This window comes from Lynx rufus, unplaced genomic scaffold (assembly GCF_022079265.1).
Source record: "Lynx rufus isolate CCGP_SWC_20201006 ecotype Redwood Valley unplaced genomic scaffold, mLynRuf1.p SCAF_10, whole genome shotgun sequence".
Classification (NCBI taxonomy): Eukaryota; Metazoa; Chordata; class Mammalia; order Carnivora; family Felidae; genus Lynx; species Lynx rufus.
The window spans coordinates 69,948,925-69,966,343 of record NW_025814824.1 but is presented as its reverse complement, the minus strand read 5'-3'; the positions used below and the strand labels follow the sequence as shown (position 1 = coordinate 69,966,343).

The 17,419-nt window shown below is 37.5% G+C and overlaps 1 protein-coding gene across 2 annotated transcripts in view; it reads left to right on the top strand.

Annotated features, from left to right (window-relative positions):
- Positions 1-17,419, top strand: part of TMEM245 (transmembrane protein 245) — a 98,332-nt gene that overhangs the window by 30,659 nt on the left and 50,254 nt on the right. For both annotated transcript variants that reach the window (XM_047067450.1, XM_047067449.1), the window contains exons 6-8: positions 732-901; positions 9,892-9,996; positions 15,886-15,968. In XM_047067450.1, coding sequence (XP_046923406.1) covers positions 732-901; positions 9,892-9,996; positions 15,886-15,968 — 358 coding nt within the window. The remainder of the gene's footprint in view (positions 1-731; positions 902-9,891; positions 9,997-15,885; positions 15,969-17,419) is intronic.

Genomic DNA, 17,419 nt, shown 5'->3' with positions numbered 1-17,419 from the left:
TTGCAGGGCCCCCTTGCTGCCCAGAGTGGAGGGGTACCTTCATACTGTGCTCTGTGAGTGGTCTGTGCAGAAGTTGTGCAGTGCACAGCCTGGGGGCCACTTGTAACAGCCCTGCTTAAGCCCACTCTGCTTCTCCGCTGAACTCTGCTAAGAGATGCAGATTTACAGAGCAGCATCAGGTAGAGAAATCGGAGTACAGCGCACTGGTGTAAAATCATGATGCGAATGGAATACCTTCTACCCTTCGGGTCACTAAACATTAAACATCCAAGGAAAAGAATCACATTTGGCAAGAGCAGTGATAATAGCTAAGGAAATTAGGACATGTCAGGGGTTAGTATTCTTTACCCAAGAAGGGTGAGGGGCGAGGGGCCAAGATTGTAGTCCCCTAAATCTTCATGATCAGTGTTTTATGTTTATACGGGCTATGAAAGAATCCATGGCTCCTTCAAGGATTCAGATTTCACTACGAAGGTAATGTATGGGCAGATGGGGCTTGTAGGAAAAGTTATCGTCCCTAATTCTGTTTGGAATACCATGAACTTTTATCTCTTCCCCCTTGCCTTTTTTCCCCCTTAATTGGTCTTTATTTAATATTAGCTTCACTGTTTTTTGAAAGGTCACGTGAAATTTAAGGACCTTCTCATGTTCTGACTTTGTATGTTCTTTGTATGAGAAAGGACCTTTTCTCATGTTCTGATTTTGGCTTTGTATGCTTTTCTTCGTTATAGTCTGGATCCTCAAAAAGCTTGTCATTCACTTTGGAGTCGTGGACTTCCTGGCGAAACGCTGCCGCGTGTGGTGGCAGGTGGCTGAGCGCTTCCTCAAGGAGCGGCAGGAGGCTCTCGCACCATGGCCGGTTATTGGGCTTGGAAAATTCTTGTTAAAAGTTGATAGCAAGGTATTGTATTTTAAGACCTTGGGCTGTTTTGATGGAGTTTATAATACACATATTCCATTTCCTGGTATTTGGTGTTCATACTGGGATTGTTGATAACACATTTAACATCTAAATCTGTGATGAGATTTAAAGTTTAGAATTACGCCTTATGTGAGTATAGGATAGATTTAGTTTAAGTATTATGTAAGTAGTTTTCCCTCTTAAAAGTGGGAGAAAAGGATGTTCTAGAACACCTTGTTCAACTCCCTCATTTTATAAGGACCAAATTGAAATTTAGAGGGACTAAGTGACTTGCCTAAAATTATATTGCCAGGTAATGCCTCCTCAGTGCAGTGAGTATTTCTGGGGTAATTCCCACAGGTCAAATAATGTGCTAATAAGTCCTCAGGAAAATCTAGTGAATCACAGAAAACTGGGTGCAGCAGCCCTGTTTAGTGGAGAGACAGCAATCCATTAAAATTCAGAGGCAGTGGTTGAGAGCATGGACCCTGATTCCACACTGGTTTCAGATCCCGGTTATTCTACTCACTAGCTATGTGACCTTGAATGAGTTTCTTAACCTTTCTGTGCCTTGGTTTCCTTATCGATACAATAAATACAATAGAATGCACCTCATGGAATGGCTGTGAGGGTTAAGTGAGTTCCTAGATCAGCGCCCGGTATACAGTAAGCTTTGTGTAAGTGATAGCTGTGGTTGTAATTTGTGTGTGTGTGTGTGTGTGTGTGTGTGTGAGGGGGGAACGCATGTACAGGATACAGTGGTCATACTGATCAAGAAAGGACTCACTGTTGGTGAGGTAGTGGGAGAAGGGAGGTTTTGCAGAAGAGGTGATGCCATAGCAGATTTTGAAGCGCAAGTAGGGGTTTATTAGGTTGACAGGGCAAGAAGAACAGGTGGATGGAGCAGTGCACAGGTCGAGATGGCCACAGCATGACTTCTTAGGGAACACCAAGGAAACAGTCATGGCTGGAATATGCGAAGAGGTGAGGCTGGAGAGTCGGGTGAGACAGAATTGAGGCCTTCGTGGGTGCTGTGCCATGTGAGTTGGACTTCCTCACAGTCTCGGAAATCTTTGAGCGGGTCCATCCATAACTTCGGGTTGAGAAATACTGTTAGGTGAAACCAGCATAGATAGGGATGAGAATAGTAACTGGAGTTCATGTGAGGTGGAAGGAAATAAATCTTTTAAACCCGTAGTAAAGTCTCCTGGGTCAACAGAGATGCAGGGGGATAGGTTTCCTTACATATTGTATTGCCTTTCTGTCTTCCAGAAAGTTTGCCAGTTCTAATTCCCACCAGCGTAACCTATGAGAATGCCCGTTTCCTGAGCTCTTGCCGATACTAGATACTATAATGTAACAAAAAGTCCTTTTTATTTCAGAAAAAGAAGGATTTCAGTGTTTTAATTTGAAATTTTAAAAAATAAAAATGAAGTTGCTTATTGGCTATTAATATTTTACTTTTGTGATTTGCCTATTTGTTTCTTTTTTCAACTTTTTATTTTTTTTTTTAATTTTTTTTTTTTCAACGTTTATTTATTTTTGGGACAGAGAGAGACAGAGCATGAACGGGGGAGGGGCAGAGAGAGAGGGAGACACAGAATCGGAAACAGGCTCCGAGCCATCAGCCCGGAGCCTGACGCGGGGCTCGAACTCACGGACCGCGAGATCGTGACCTGGCTGAAGTCGGACGCTTAACCGACTGCGCCACCCAGGCGCCCCTCAACTTTTTAAATAAGAAAGACTCAAAGGCTTCTCACAGATTTTAACATATTGATCACATCTTCCTGGTATCGGGGTGAAGCTTTGTCTTACTAGCACAGATACAGTCCTTCAAACTGTTTAAAGAGGATGACTCCTATTTCAGTTAATTTTTGAAAGCCTTAGCGCTATCAGAAGTGATAGACACTAAATCTTGTTTTCAGAACCCCAGGTACTTGTATTTGGAACCCTTTACTCAAGAAAACTCTACAATTGTGTCAACTGAAGTTCCAGGGGCATCAAAAGTACTTTCTATGGAGCAGCCTTGTGAAAACTTGTCATTTTTTATTCAAATTTGTATGTCAGTTTGTTCATCTTACAAAGGAAGGGAGACAGTAAAATGAATCAAACTAGGATTTGTGGTTTTGTATAATAAAACCTACCAAATGGCTATCAAAACTGAATATTTGTTTAATTATAACTGATACCATAATTATGTTTTATTTAGTATAATAATATACATGGGCTGCTGCTTTGGGGAATAAATCTCTTTCATATTTCTGTTAAATTTTAATTGATCGTACAGTGTTTTTAAAAATATTCCTCTATAGGAGATTGTCTGAAGTATATTTTTAAACATGCATCGAGTGTACTTTTAGTCAAAACTCTGCAAACAGCATTTACATTTACTCTGATGAAATTATGCTTTTTAGCCTTTGTACTTTCTGGATCACTAATAATGCTGTAAATCCTGTGTTTAGTGATTTTTAGATCCTGTGTTCACCAACTAGCATTAGTTATTATAGTGCTAAATATTGTGAGGTTTAGATGAGGTGACTGTTAGGTGAAAGAAAGGATGTTACAGAAAGTAGAAAGATATGTGCTTAAGTAATTGAGATGGAAGGAAATAGACCCAATATTAACAGAATCTTAGATGGCGAGGTGTTCACTGTTCCAGATGAGCCCTGGAATGTTTTACTATTTAAAAAAGATGAAATAATTAATACTATAAAGCTAAAAGTTCAGTGAACACATAGTATATGAACGTGAATTATTTTATACAGAGACTAAAAATCCTTTTGGTGCATGATATGTGAAAGAATCTTAATCATTCCTGTGATCTTTGGAATTTGGTGTGACTGTTTAAGCTTACAAGCATTCAGGTTATTTTATGTATTTTTAATGTTGAATTGCCAACAAAGCTTGTGTTTATTTCTGTCATTGTATATCTTAAAGGAATATTTTATTCACTTGATTTTAAAGCTTTGTTAATGCATTACAGTTATTTTCCTAGTTTTTTGTTTTCTCTTTTTTGTTTGTTTTTGGTCTGGGATTATTTCCTCCTCATATTCTCGGTGACTTTCTTTTCTTTTCATACTATTATTGCATTCTCTAATGATATTCCACTGTTCTTATCTTTTCTTTCTTACCTTACCCCCTGTCCTCAAGCTCTGGCACTGGCTAAATAAGAAGGTAAATGAACACATGGATGTTGGTTTTTACTACTGAATTCCCCCTTTATCTCTATTCTCATTCTGTTTCTGTCCATATGTCAAACTTAGTTTATGCTTCTAAAAGTTCAAACTAATAAGCTATGGAAGGTCGTGAAGCATTAATACTGTCACAGTACAGTTTGCTAAACACCCAAAGCTATTTATTTTAGGATACATGGATGCTGTCTCCTTGCCTTGGTGTGTGTAAGAAGTTCTGTCTTGTAGTCCTTTTGTCCACTGTAAGTGATTGCCATTCCTTTTCGGCTCTGTAATGTGGCCCAGCCTGATAACTCTGTTCTTCTTTGATGTGTGAGAATATTTGATTCACTTGGCTGGTAATTTTATATAGTGTCTTTTTTTTTTTTTTTTTTTTAATATAACTAGTATTGCAGAATTTCATTTTTTTAAAAAAATTTTTTTTTTTCAACGTTTATTTATTTTTGGGACAGAGAGAGACAGAGCATGAACGGGGGAGGGGCAGAGAGAGAGGGAGACACAGAATCAGAAACAGGCTCCAGGCTCTGAGCCATCAGCCCAGAGCCTGACGCGGGGCTCGAACTCCCGGACCGCGAGATCGTGACCTGGCTGAAGTCGGACGCTTAACCGACTGCGCCACCCAGGCGCCCCCAGAATTTCATTTTTAACTTAAAAAAGATTGTGGTCATGGCCTGTGACATCTAATTTCATGTATTTCCCAAGGTATGAGATTGTATGTATGGTAAATGCTTCACATGATTTGCATGGAATAGGTTACATTTTTAATAACTTTGATAAAGGCTAATCTAGATAAATTAATGCTGTACCTCTGACACGTCCACATGTAGTAGTTCTAGACTTAAATTCATCAAATCTCTGGGACAGATAGCAAGAGATGACATTTATGCATATTGTGTTTAAACACGATAAGACCCTAAAATTTTAACTGGAAATATTAAAACAGGTCTTAAGAAAGATGTACTTGTTGGAAATAGATCAAGGTGACATTTTTGAGTGTAGAGATTAGGATTTCCTTCTTTTTTAATTTTTTTTTTTTAATGTTTATTAGAGTGAGCAGGGGAGGGGGGGAGGGAAGGAGGGAGGGGGGGAGAGAGAGAGAGAGAAAGAAAAGAAAAGAAAAGAAAAGAAAAGAAAAGAAAAGAAAAGAAAAGAATTCCAAGCAGAGGATCCCAAGCAGACTCTGCTTTCAGCACAGAGCCCAATGCAGGGCTTGAACTCACAAATCCTGAGATCATGACCTGATCTGAGATCAAGAGTTGGACGCTTAAGCGACTGAGCCGCTCAGGTGCCCCAGGATTTCATTCTTTCAGTTGTAGAAGAAAGGGGAGACTTGACAATGCCTAAACGTATGTAATAAATAGTGTGTAAAATAAATAAATACACTTATAAACCACCCCCCAACATATATGCTGCTGTCTATACCTCCATTCCCTGCAAAACTAATATGATTAAATGAGTTAAATCCTTGGCAAATGATAGTGCTGCAAACGGAAGTCATATTTTCTCATTTTGAGCAAAGTAGGTGGTTTTAAACACTTCTCCAACTTGTGTATATTGAAATTAAATTGTCCTCAAGGGATGAGAGGAAGTAGAGTTAAAATCATTAGATTCAATTTGATTTAACCTTTGGTGACTACATGAATTAGATTACCTAATTTAGAAGTCTAACTCATAGCTAACTAGTGGTGACTTCAGTTATAAAAGGTTCCTAAGAGATCACGTGACGTTTTCCTTTTCTTTGATGATGTGGTGTAGCATAGATAAAACATTGGTGTTGAGCAGGAGTAAGTGCTTTAAGTTCTGAGGCTATATGTTTGAGGAAAGCACATAAGTAAGTTGATGTCTGTTTTATTACAATACATCCACGGCCAGAAAATTTGAAGCACTGGGTATTTGGTATTTCAAGTTCAAGTTGGGTGAATTAGGAAACGAATTCAAGAGAAGTGAGGGTGAGAGAGAACACATCTATGGTTAGTTGAAACACAACCTATTTCCCAGGGCTTGTTTTATTTTGTAGTATTGATTATTTGCACTAAACCTCAACCAGAATTTGGGTAAAAAAACAAAGTGAAATAAAAGCCTACAGGCCCAGAATAATGAAATAGGAAAACTCAGCAGTGGAACGATACTTTCTTAATAGGCTTGCTACATAAATAAAGCTAGTTTGGAATTTTCAGAGTCTTGGAGTATAACGGTACATTTACTGACATCTCTAAATTAAAAAAAAAAAAAGAGCATTCCCTTTATTCACACTTGAAACACTCAGAATGTCATTTTAAGATGACTCCTCTTCCCCTTTAAGAAAATAAATTTAAAAACTAAAATAGTTTCTCAGAATGTGGAAGACTGGGGAGATATCAGGGACTGAGTGATTTCATTGGGTAGGCAGTAATGACAGCTGGTGGCAGTGATAACAGGTGCTGTGGATTCCACTGCCAAAAGCTGAGCCCAGGACCAGTTCTGCCTCCTGGGACAGTGCCTCTGGCATTTCTTTAGGGATTCTCTCCTCCGTCCCCTTCTCCATACCATCTTTTGCCCATGTTTCTCTTTCTGTGTCTGAGTTGCTGTTTCCTTGAGAGTTTTGGTCCATTCACTCCAGGGGTTCTTTTCCTCCACCTGAGTTTTCTGTCCACTTTATTGTTTCCTTTTTATTGGTCCTTTATTCTATGCACCAACACCCCCTAGCCACACATTTTTTTCCTCCCATTTTGACTTTTTTTTTAATCTCCCTTTACTTTTTAATACTTTCTCTGTCTCTTTCCCACTTCTCTCTCCCTGTCTCTCTTTTTACCTCTCTCCCTTTTTATCCTGTTTTTTTTTTTAACCTTATTTTAACTGGCCATAATACGAATAGACACTTTCCCCCCACCCTGTCTTTTTTAGCTTAATGTATTGAGCATCTTATATGGTGTTATTTATTTTAAATTTTGAATGAAACATCTAACCCTCACTGTTATCTTTGCAATATAAATTTTCATTTAGATGACTCTTAGTGTGGATTTTTTCCAACCCTTAGGTAAATGGCTTGTGATAGGAAAATTCTACCCTGGTTTAAAAACATGAAGTTTGATTTTGTAATGCTGATATATGTAATTTGTTTGTGAATATCTCATGTTTTATGTTAGAAATACCCAGATACAAATTTAGATATACTTTCTAAATAAAGCATCATTTACATTAAAACATATTTCAGAATAGACATTTTTTAAAAAAATTGGGACTCCGAAGTTATTTTCAGTTGTTATTTGTGAATACAAATCTGGTCTTAATTCTGAAATTATTTATGCTTGGCTCTTTAAATCTATATTTGAGCTTTTACCATGTGCCATGCACTGCCAGGCTTGGGAACGACAGGGAGGAATCCTAGCACTAGCTCTTTCATCAGAAGCTGTCTCAAGAACTATGTGTAGAATTGGTTTCTGATTGTGAAACTTTTCAGTTTCATTGATTTTAGAATGTACATTCAAATATGACATCTGACCTTCCATATCTTAGAAATGTGTTACTACTTTTTTAATCTCTACATTGTCTTTGATGCTTTGGTAGCATGCACTGAAAATTAACTCTGCTGTTTGAATCTGTAATGGTCAAGATAAAAGTTGAACTTTTTATCTTTGAGTTCACTGCAGCATTGATTTCTTAGTGACAGTATCCGTCATGGAAGATAAAGGGATGCAAGCTTATAGCATGGAATGGAAAACAGATGTTTTAGAAGTCATGTTTTGTTTTTAACTACCATTCTTTGCTCTTGAGTGTTTAACTCACTGGAGAGCATAATTCAGATTTAAATTAGAACTCACTTCCTCCTCAATGCTGTAGCTCTTGTAGGGGTTGAGGGCCCAGTGTGGTTTCAGCAGCCGTCAATGTAAATGATTGGCCTTTTGAAATGTTAAATGCCAGCTTTGCATGGCAGGAATTCTAGATATCTATCAGAACTATTATATACTCTGAAAACAAAAATTTTGTTTTTGATGTAGGATTATTTGTGATTGTGAAAGATGAGAGAAGTTATATTCAAAATGGGATGTCAAGTAGCAGTTAGGGAGAGCATAATTTAATTATTGATTAAGGAATAACCATTACATTAATGATTAGTTTTTATTTATAGTCCATTTGTCCTAAAGCTTATGTTTTAAAAAGAATGGAAATGTCAAGCGGAATATCAGATTTAAAAAGTATTTGGTTATGAAGTCTCTCAAATACAAAAAGATGTAGAGAACATTGAGTCTGTCCTCCAGCCTGATAAAACATTACCTGTATAATTAAAGCCCATTTTGTGACTTCCCTGATTGTACATCCACCTCCTAACTGTCCCCTCCCAGCCACCCTTGTAATATTCTGAAATTGATATTTATCATGACCTTAACATTAGATTTTTATTATTACTGTTTTTGTAACCCCAGTGGCATCAAAAGGAAAAATATTTTTTTATTAATTTTTTTTAATGGTTTTATTTATTTTTGAGACAGAGACAGAGCATGAACAGGGAGGGGCAGAGAGAGAGGGAGACACAGAATCTGAAGCAGGCTCCAGGCTCTGAGCCATCCGCCCAGAGCCTGACGCGGGGCTCGAACTCACGGACCGCGAGATTGTGACCTGAGTGAAGTCGGATGCTTAACCGACTGAGCCACCCAGGCGCCCCAAAAGGAAAAATATTTTGAATATAATTTCCACTTTAATTTGCTTCTCTTTCATCTTGTGTCATTTAGGACATACCTGTTTTATAAGAGGCATACTTTTTCTTTTTTAAAAAAAAATTTTTTTTTTCAACGTTTATTTATTTTTGGGACAGAGAGAGACAGAGCATGAACGGGGGAGGGGCAGAGAGAGAGGGAGACACAGAATCGGAAACAGGCTCCAGGCTCTGAGCCATCAGCCCAGAGCCTGACACGGGGCTTGAACTCCCGGACCGCGAGATCGTGACCTGGGTGAAGTCGGACGCTCAACCGACTGCGCCACCCAGGTGCCCCAGAGGCATACTTTTTCTAAAGCTATCTTTATTTGCTAATTGATAGTAAAATTTCATGAGATTTGAGGTCAGCTAATATATTACCATTATTCCCTTTAGAATATTAAAAGAATTTTTTTTTAATGTTTATTTTTGAAAGAGAGCACGAGCAGGAGAAGGACAGAGAGAAAGGGAGACACAGAATCTGAAGTAGGCTCCAGGCTCTGAGCTGTCAGCACAGAGCCCCACGCGGGGCTTGAACCCACAAACCGTGAGATCATGACCTGAGCCCAAGTCAGATGCTTAATTGAGCCACCCACGTGCCCCTAGAATGTATATTTTTCAAAGTTTATTTTGAGACAGACAGAAAGCGTGTGAGTGAGGGAGGAGCAGAGAGAGGGAGAATCCCAAGCAGGCTCTGTGGGGGCTTGAACTGAAATTGTGAGATCTTGACCTGGGCCAAAATCAAAAGTTGGACGCTTAATGGATTGAGCCACCTAGGTACCCCGAGATCTTTTTTTAAAATTTCATTTAGAATATTTACCAGATTCTAAATTACAATTTGAAATGTAAATATACCACTGTGTGAGAATTCAAACATAAATACAGGTTATGTTCAAATTGACTGCCATTTCTTAGATATGATGATAATAAATTCTTTATATAACAATGGTAATTAATGCTGTTAATTTTCTGAAGTTGCTTATGGCTTTCACTGCTTTAATCGTTATGCCATAGTTTGATTTGCAATGCTGAATATCCTATTTTGTCTTAACAGTGTTTGAATACATATGCATTTTTATTAAGTTGTGCTTGAAAGATAAGTAATTCTCTTTTTCATTTCTGTACAGATGATCATCTGGTTGGAGAAGATGTTAGACAAAATAATTAGCATTTTCATCATATTTTTATTAGTGATAGGAACCCTTCTTTTAGCCCTACTCCTGACTGCAAAGGTAGAGTATAACAATTACTATTGCCATTAATAAACTCTTAATTGTTATAATTGTAGTATGCAGAAGAAGTTGGCAGAAGCCAGCATGGAAAATTTACTTTGCTTATAAATATATTTAACAATTAAATTATTTAAGATTTTTGCATTAGTAATCTTGTCATGAATTTGCCTTTTATTTTTTTTATGTGCATTTAAATTTTGTTATCAAAATCCTCAGAAGTAAGTGCAGATGAAAAAATTGATACTGAAGAATAAGTGGCTTCTTCTTTCAAAAGGAGAACTATGATCTGGTCTGATGACTCCTAAATTCATTAGTTCTTTGTTTCCTAGATCAGAATTTCTTGATTAGTTCCTTCCCTTCTTGTCTCATCAGTCTTTCTGCTAATTTACCATGGAATCTTTTTTGTTTTCTTTTAATTGTTTTTTTTTTAACGTTTATTTATCTTTGAGAGAGAGAGACAGAGACAGAGTGTGAGAGGGTTGGGGGCAGAGAGAGGGAGACACAGAATCTGAAGCAGGCTCCAGGCTCTGAGCTGTGAGCACAGAGCCCGACATGGAGCTTGAACTCACAAGCTGTGAGATCATGACCTGAGCTGAAGTTGGACGCTCAACTGACTGAGCCACCCAGGTGCCCCTACCATGTAATCTTTATTTCTTACTTTCTAGCTTACAATTCCTCTTTTTCTTCTTAGTTTGGACTATTAGAACATCACAGACTGGGTGGCTTAAACAACAGACATTTGTGTCTCACAGTTCTGGAGGCTGGGAGTCCCAGATCAGGGTGCCAGTATGGTCAAGTTCTTGGCAAAGGGCCTCTTTCTGGTTCTCTTGTGTCTCTTCTAATGGCACTAATCCCATCATGAGGGCTCCACCTTCACAACCTCATTACTTCCCAAAGGTCCTGTCTCTCTCTCTCTTTTTTTTTTTAAACGTTTATTATTGAGAGAGAGACACAGAGTGTGAGCAGGGGAGGGGTAGAGAGAAGGGGAGACCCAGAATCTGAAGTAGGCTGCAGGCTCTGAGCTGTCAGCACAGAGCCCGACGCGGGGCTTGAACTCACAAACTGTGAGATCATGACCTGAGCCGAAGTCGGTTGCTTAACCAACTGAGCCACCCAAGAGCCCCCCAAAGGCCCTATCTCTTAACCATCATATTGGAAGTTAAGATTTGGACATAAGAATTTTGGGAGTCTACAGACATTCAGGGTTTAACACCCTTCTTTCATCTAAGAAAACCATTCTCCAAAGTGCGACTAAAATTTTCTCTATATTTGATACATCTTCCTGACTTTTAAAACAAATGTTTATTCTGTATCTTAATCTTTATCTGAAATCCACTGAACTTCTCATCCTAGGTTTTGATATGTTGTTTTTCTAGGAGTTGTGAAGTTTATGTGAAATCATGGACATGAAAAATTTTCATATAGGTGCGCCTGGGTGGCTCAGTGGGTTGAGGGTCTGACTTTGGCTCAGGTCATGATCTTATGCTTTGTGGGTTTGAGCACCCTGTCAGGCTCTGTGCTGACAGCTCAGAGCCTGGAGCCTGCTTCAGATTCTGTGTCTTCCTTTCTCTCTCCCCTCCCCCTGCTCACACTCTGTCTGTCTGTCTGTCTCTCTCTCAAAAATAAACAAACATTAAAAAAATAAAAATAAAAACATTTTTTTTTCGTATAGTGCTGTAGAGGCATGGTAGTAAACGTTATCAATGGATAATCTGATACGCAGACTTTACTAAAGCATTGCATTGTTTCCTGCTGAGTCAGTTACCACTTGGAAGTCCTGTTCTCAGTCGTTCTCAGCCTCAGTATGTCCTCAGTCTTACCATTTGCTCCTAACAGCCTGTGCTCTCCATATTTCTGTTTCAGTTTCTGTGTAGTTCTTATCTGTTCTTTGGATATGAATCATGTATAGTCACTTATAGAGACTGTATAGACTTTTTAAAGACCTTTTTTGTTTTTATTTTGCCTGAACCTGCCATTATATATTCTTATCTTCTAGCTCCTAGAGAAATTTTACACCAGTGTGATCTTCCGTTTTCCTTTTTCCTCTCTCCTGCTCTTCTTTCCCTTTTGTATTTCTTTGCATGGGGTCTTCTTGCCTGCTTATCTCAGTTATGTTCATTTTTTTTAAAATCCTTTTTCTTTGTTCAGCCCATGCTTCAGTGAGCTTTTACTTTCCTGAACTTTGATAACATTTATTACCAAACCACTTCTTTGTGGTCTAGGACTCATGCAAACTGAGTTTTTGAAGGAAACTTACTGGTTATCTAGTCTTTTCTCCCAGCCAATAAAGGGATTATTCTCTAAAACACCATGAGGATATCCACTTTAATGTCTAATAGCCATTTCAAATGTAGTATGTCAAAAACCGAATTTCAGATCTTCCCTTGCTTATCTGTTCTCTTCCTCATAGTCTATCTCAGTGTAAATGACTACTCCATCCCACTTGCTTAGGTGAAAAGCCCCAGAGTCATCCTTGACTACTTCCCTTTTGTATCCACATCCAATTAGTCAGAAAATCCTTTTTGGCTTCATCTTGGGGTAGTAGCAGGGCAGCAATGTCAGGTAGTTCCTTTCCATCGAAAGCAAGAATAAAACAGTATAAAATTATTAAAAACACCATACCAGGGCATTGGAAAACCATTATGCAACAGTTTGAGGAGTATTTGCTCATGAAAAACTGTTACTGCATCTATTAAAACAGATAGTTTGTGGTTTTCTTGCTTGGAGATATTCTTACCCCGCCTAGCTTGGACAGCAGAAGCCTGTAGCTTTTCCCCTGGAGGTGGTAGACTTGACTTGGGGCTGACAGCAGAGTAGCTGTAAATTAAAGGGGGGAGATTCCGGAAGCAAGAGAGCCATGAAGAACTTAATAATAAGAGCATTAATAAACCATGCATCCTAGACTGGTATATGGGAGACCCCATGGAGTCCTGTGAACATTGAAAGCCTGGAGAGATTTGCAGATTGATTATGCCTTTGGTTGCATTTCTCAATTCTCATACATCTCAGGCTGCAGGGGATGAAGATTCCTATCGTGAAAAATCTGGGCATGATTTCTGCCAAAATCGTTTGCTAACTGCTAAGCTGTGCAGGTTCAGGGGAAGGCTTTAGGCTTTAAAAAAATATTAAGATGAAAACACTGAGCAGAGACATCAATGACAGGGAAGGCAGATTTTGCGGTTTGACTGTAGATAAGTTAATTCCTTACTGAAAGAAACAACAGCTCTCAGAAAAACAAAACAAAATCCAGAGTTTCTACAATGCATTTTTTTTAAATGTCTGATTTCTAACCCAAAATTATTAGACACACAAAGAAACAGAAAAGTAGGACCTGGGGAGGGAAAAAAAAAAAAAAACAGTCAAAGAAGTGGATATTTAAGTGGCTCAGATGTTGGATTTAGTAAACATTTTAAAGCAGATATTATAAATTGATTTGCATATATATATGTACGTATCTATATATAAATATATCAAAAGAAGTAAAGTATGTTAATAATATGTAAACAAATGCAGATGCTCAACAGTGAAATGGAGACTATAAAACAGAACCAAATAGAAATCCTAGAGCTGAAGAGAGCAATAACTAGTGAAAAATTTACTAGATAGGCTTAACAGCAGATTTGGGATCCAGAAAAAAAACAATGAGTGAATTTGGAAAAAGATGAATAGAAGGTATCCAATCTGACACAATATTTGTCAAATAGTGGATGAGGAGAGACTCAAAGATTTGTAGGACAATATCACAGATTCTAACAGATACGTAATTGACATCCCAGAAAGTGAAAGGAGAAAGAGTGCAAAAAATATTTGAAGAAATTATGGCCTACGTTAAGAAAATTAAAAAAGAAATGGTCAAAAACTTTTCAAGTTTGATGAAAAACATTAAAATAGCCAAGAAGCTGAACAAACCCTGAGTGGAATAAATGCATATAAAACAAATACATACAAAACAAACCATACCTAGACAGATCATAGTCACTGAAAGCCAAAGAGAAAAAAATCTTTAATGAAGCAAGAGAAAAATTATGTATCACACACAGGAGAACAACAAAACAATGACTTCCTATAATAAACCATGCATACCAGAAGACATTGGAATGATATATTCAGTTTTGGGGAAAAAAAACAACTGGTCAGTCAAGAATTTTATAATCAATGAAACTATTCTTTAAAAGTACAGGCAAAATAAAAATATTTCTAGATAACCAAAAGTGAGAATTTGTTAATAGCACACCTGCACTTTAAAGAACGCTGAAGGAATTCCTTCAGACTGAAGAGAAATGACTCTAGAAATAACTTATGTCCAAAGGGAGGAATGAAGAGCATTTGGTAGATATGTGCATATATATAAAAATTATATCCCCCACCCTTTTTCAGTTTGTTCAAATAACAGGACTATTTAAAAGTTTTAACACTGTATTGTAGAGTTTATAATACACATAGATGGACTATGTATGTATAACCATAGCACAAAGAAGAAGACTGGGAAACAACCATAGTGGTATGGAGTTCTTATAAATATTTTATTGGAAGTAAGTCAGCATTAACTTGAGGTGATCTATGATGAATTAAAGATGTGGTAAGCTTAAGCTTAAGATAAATAAGCTTAAAGTAAATAGCAACCACTAACAAATTTTAGAGGAACTGAAATGGTATACTAAGAAATGTTGCTTCACACAAAAGAAGGCAGTAAAAGAATACCAGTAGGGATGAAACAAGACAAATCGCAAAATGGCAGACTGAATCCAATCCTATCAATGCGTATATTAAATATGAAGCAATTAAATGGCAGAGATTTTCAGACTGGATATAAAATAGCAAGCTCCAGCTAAGTGGTATCTGTAAATGATACCCTTTAAGTTCAGAGCCCTAAAAAGTTTGATAGTCAAAAGATGAAAAAAGATACACCCACCACTCACGCTGTAAACGTAAGGTTTGTAGGGTGATTATATTAATGTAAGAGCAGATAGTTTAAACAAACATTACTGAAGGTAAGTAAGAAATAAGGACTTGTCATAACGATAAAAGAGGTAACACTGCAGTGGGATTTACCAGTTTTAAAACATGTGTATTCCTAACGGTAGAGCTAAATAGAAGGTGAAGCAAAATAGTCAGAATTAAAGGAGAAATAGACAAACCAGTGATTATGGTTAGGGATTCAGTAATACTCTTCTTGTGGTAACTGAGAGAATAAGTAGATAGAAAACTAGTTAAGAATAGAAAAGGCTTGAAAAACACTGTTAGTCAATGTGAAGTGACAACAGCAGAATGATGTTCTTGTCGAGTGAGCACGGAATACTCACCAGGGCAAACTGCCTGGTATGCCCAATTTGAAAATAGTAAAATATAGAGCATATTCTCTAAGGCTAGCTTGTTCCATTTTGTCTGTCTCATTTTTTGGTTATTGAGCAAGGTAAATTCTGAGATACAGTTTCAGCTGGCTTCCCTCCACGCCCCCCTCAGAAACCTTGCTAAGTTCTTTATTTGCTTGTTTGTATATCTCACACTGTTTCATAATTCTATAAGCACTGTTCATGCAGTGTTGATATTGCTTATATGTACTATACACACACGTGTGTGAAATTAATATATTTATGTATTTGTCTTGTGTATATGTATAAATATTTGTACCTATTCACATGTTGTTTTTCCTTAAGTTGTTGAGCTTCTTGAAGGTAGGGAGCTTTTATGTACTTTTTGTTTCCCATAGTGAGTGTCATAGGACATTATGTATAACAGCTGTTCAGTACAGGTTTCTAAATTAATTGAAACTAAGATGTGTAATTATTTAACTATAAAAGCATTGTTCCAATAATAGTGTGGAAAAATAAATGTTAAATTGGGCTTATTTTTTATTGAGATTGTTTTTCTCTCCTATCCGTAATACAGGTGCATCAAGAGAGTGTGCACATGATTGAAGTCACAAGCAATTTGATTAATGAGACTCTAGCAAATCACCCTGAGTGGGCAAAGTAAGAGTATTATTTTGGCAAAATAGAAATGAATGGCCTACGTTCAGTATCTGCACAAAACGATCTTATCTTCATTGATGTGTCTATATTGGAAGAGAAAAGATGGAGTTTGCCAAAGCTTTGATGAATGTTGTTGTTTTTGCATCAGGACAGCATGTATTGGGGGATGGTGGGAGAGGGAAGTGTGTACGATTTTGGGAACAGTTTATGGTAAGTGACTTTGTATTTGAATTGAGATTTATAGTTCACAACATGTATATGATTTGCAAAGGCCTTTCACCTACACTTGTATGTAGGTGTTCATCACAGTGACTGAGGAGGTTGAAGAGACTATCCCCATTTCACAGATGAGGAAGCAGAATCAAAGGTTACAGAATTGGAGATAATCCCCCAGTGGCAGGGTCAGTAGTGTTTTCACATTGTGTCATTTTGGAGGCAGGGTAGGCAGTCTGTGGCTCAGGGCCAGATCTAGCCACCTGTTTTATTGGAACACACCCATACCCATTCATTTCCATGTTGTCTGTGGTTGTTTGGGGGGGGGGGGGTGCAAGAACAGGTAGAATTGAGTAGTCGTGATACAGATTTTATGTCCCGAAAAGCCTGAAATATTTTTACAGATAACATTTGCCAACCCCTGTCTTAGATAGGGTCTCTTTTTTACTTGTTTAATTTGGCTTCTGTGACAAGGGTTTTATGTCACCCTGTTGAATTTGATTGACAAACTGTATGGCCTTTTTTTTTTTTTTAATACCTTCAAAGTAGTCACTAACGTAAGTAGGAAGTACTCTGCCAGTTTTAGGATTGCAAATTGAGATTTCACTTGCTTTTCTACTTTGAATTGACTTTATTCCTTTATGTAAAACCTGCAAAGGACGTTTCTTGAACTTGGTTTAGAATCATATTTGAATATCCTTAAAAAGGACATCTTGCAAAATGTGTTTCACACTCAAAGTGTTTGTCCTTAATATTCCTGGTTAGTTACCAATTGCAGTATATCCGTAGAAAGGAATAGCATTTCACTTAGCATTCAGTGACAATAAACTGTACATGCAGCAGCATGGATAGATCTCAGAATAAGTATGCTGAGTGAAAGAAGTCAGGCAGAAAATAAAAAAAAAAAAAAAAAACCCAAAAAACCAACAACTGATACAGTATGATTCCATTTATGCTAAGTTCTAGGAAATGCAAACTAATCCATAGTGACAGAAAGATCAGTGGTGTCTGTGGATAGGGGTGGGCCCCAGGAAGGGAGTACATAGATGCACAAGGAAACTTTTAAAGGTGATAGATAATGTTTATTATCTTGATTAAGGACAGAAGAAGAGAAGTGGCATAATCAGATTTCATTCTAGAACAGTCTTTCCCTCTATACTATGGAGAAAAGATGCACAGCATATAAGATTTGAGCCTTTTAGAACTAGATGAGAGGTGATGAAGTCCTTAATTGTGGG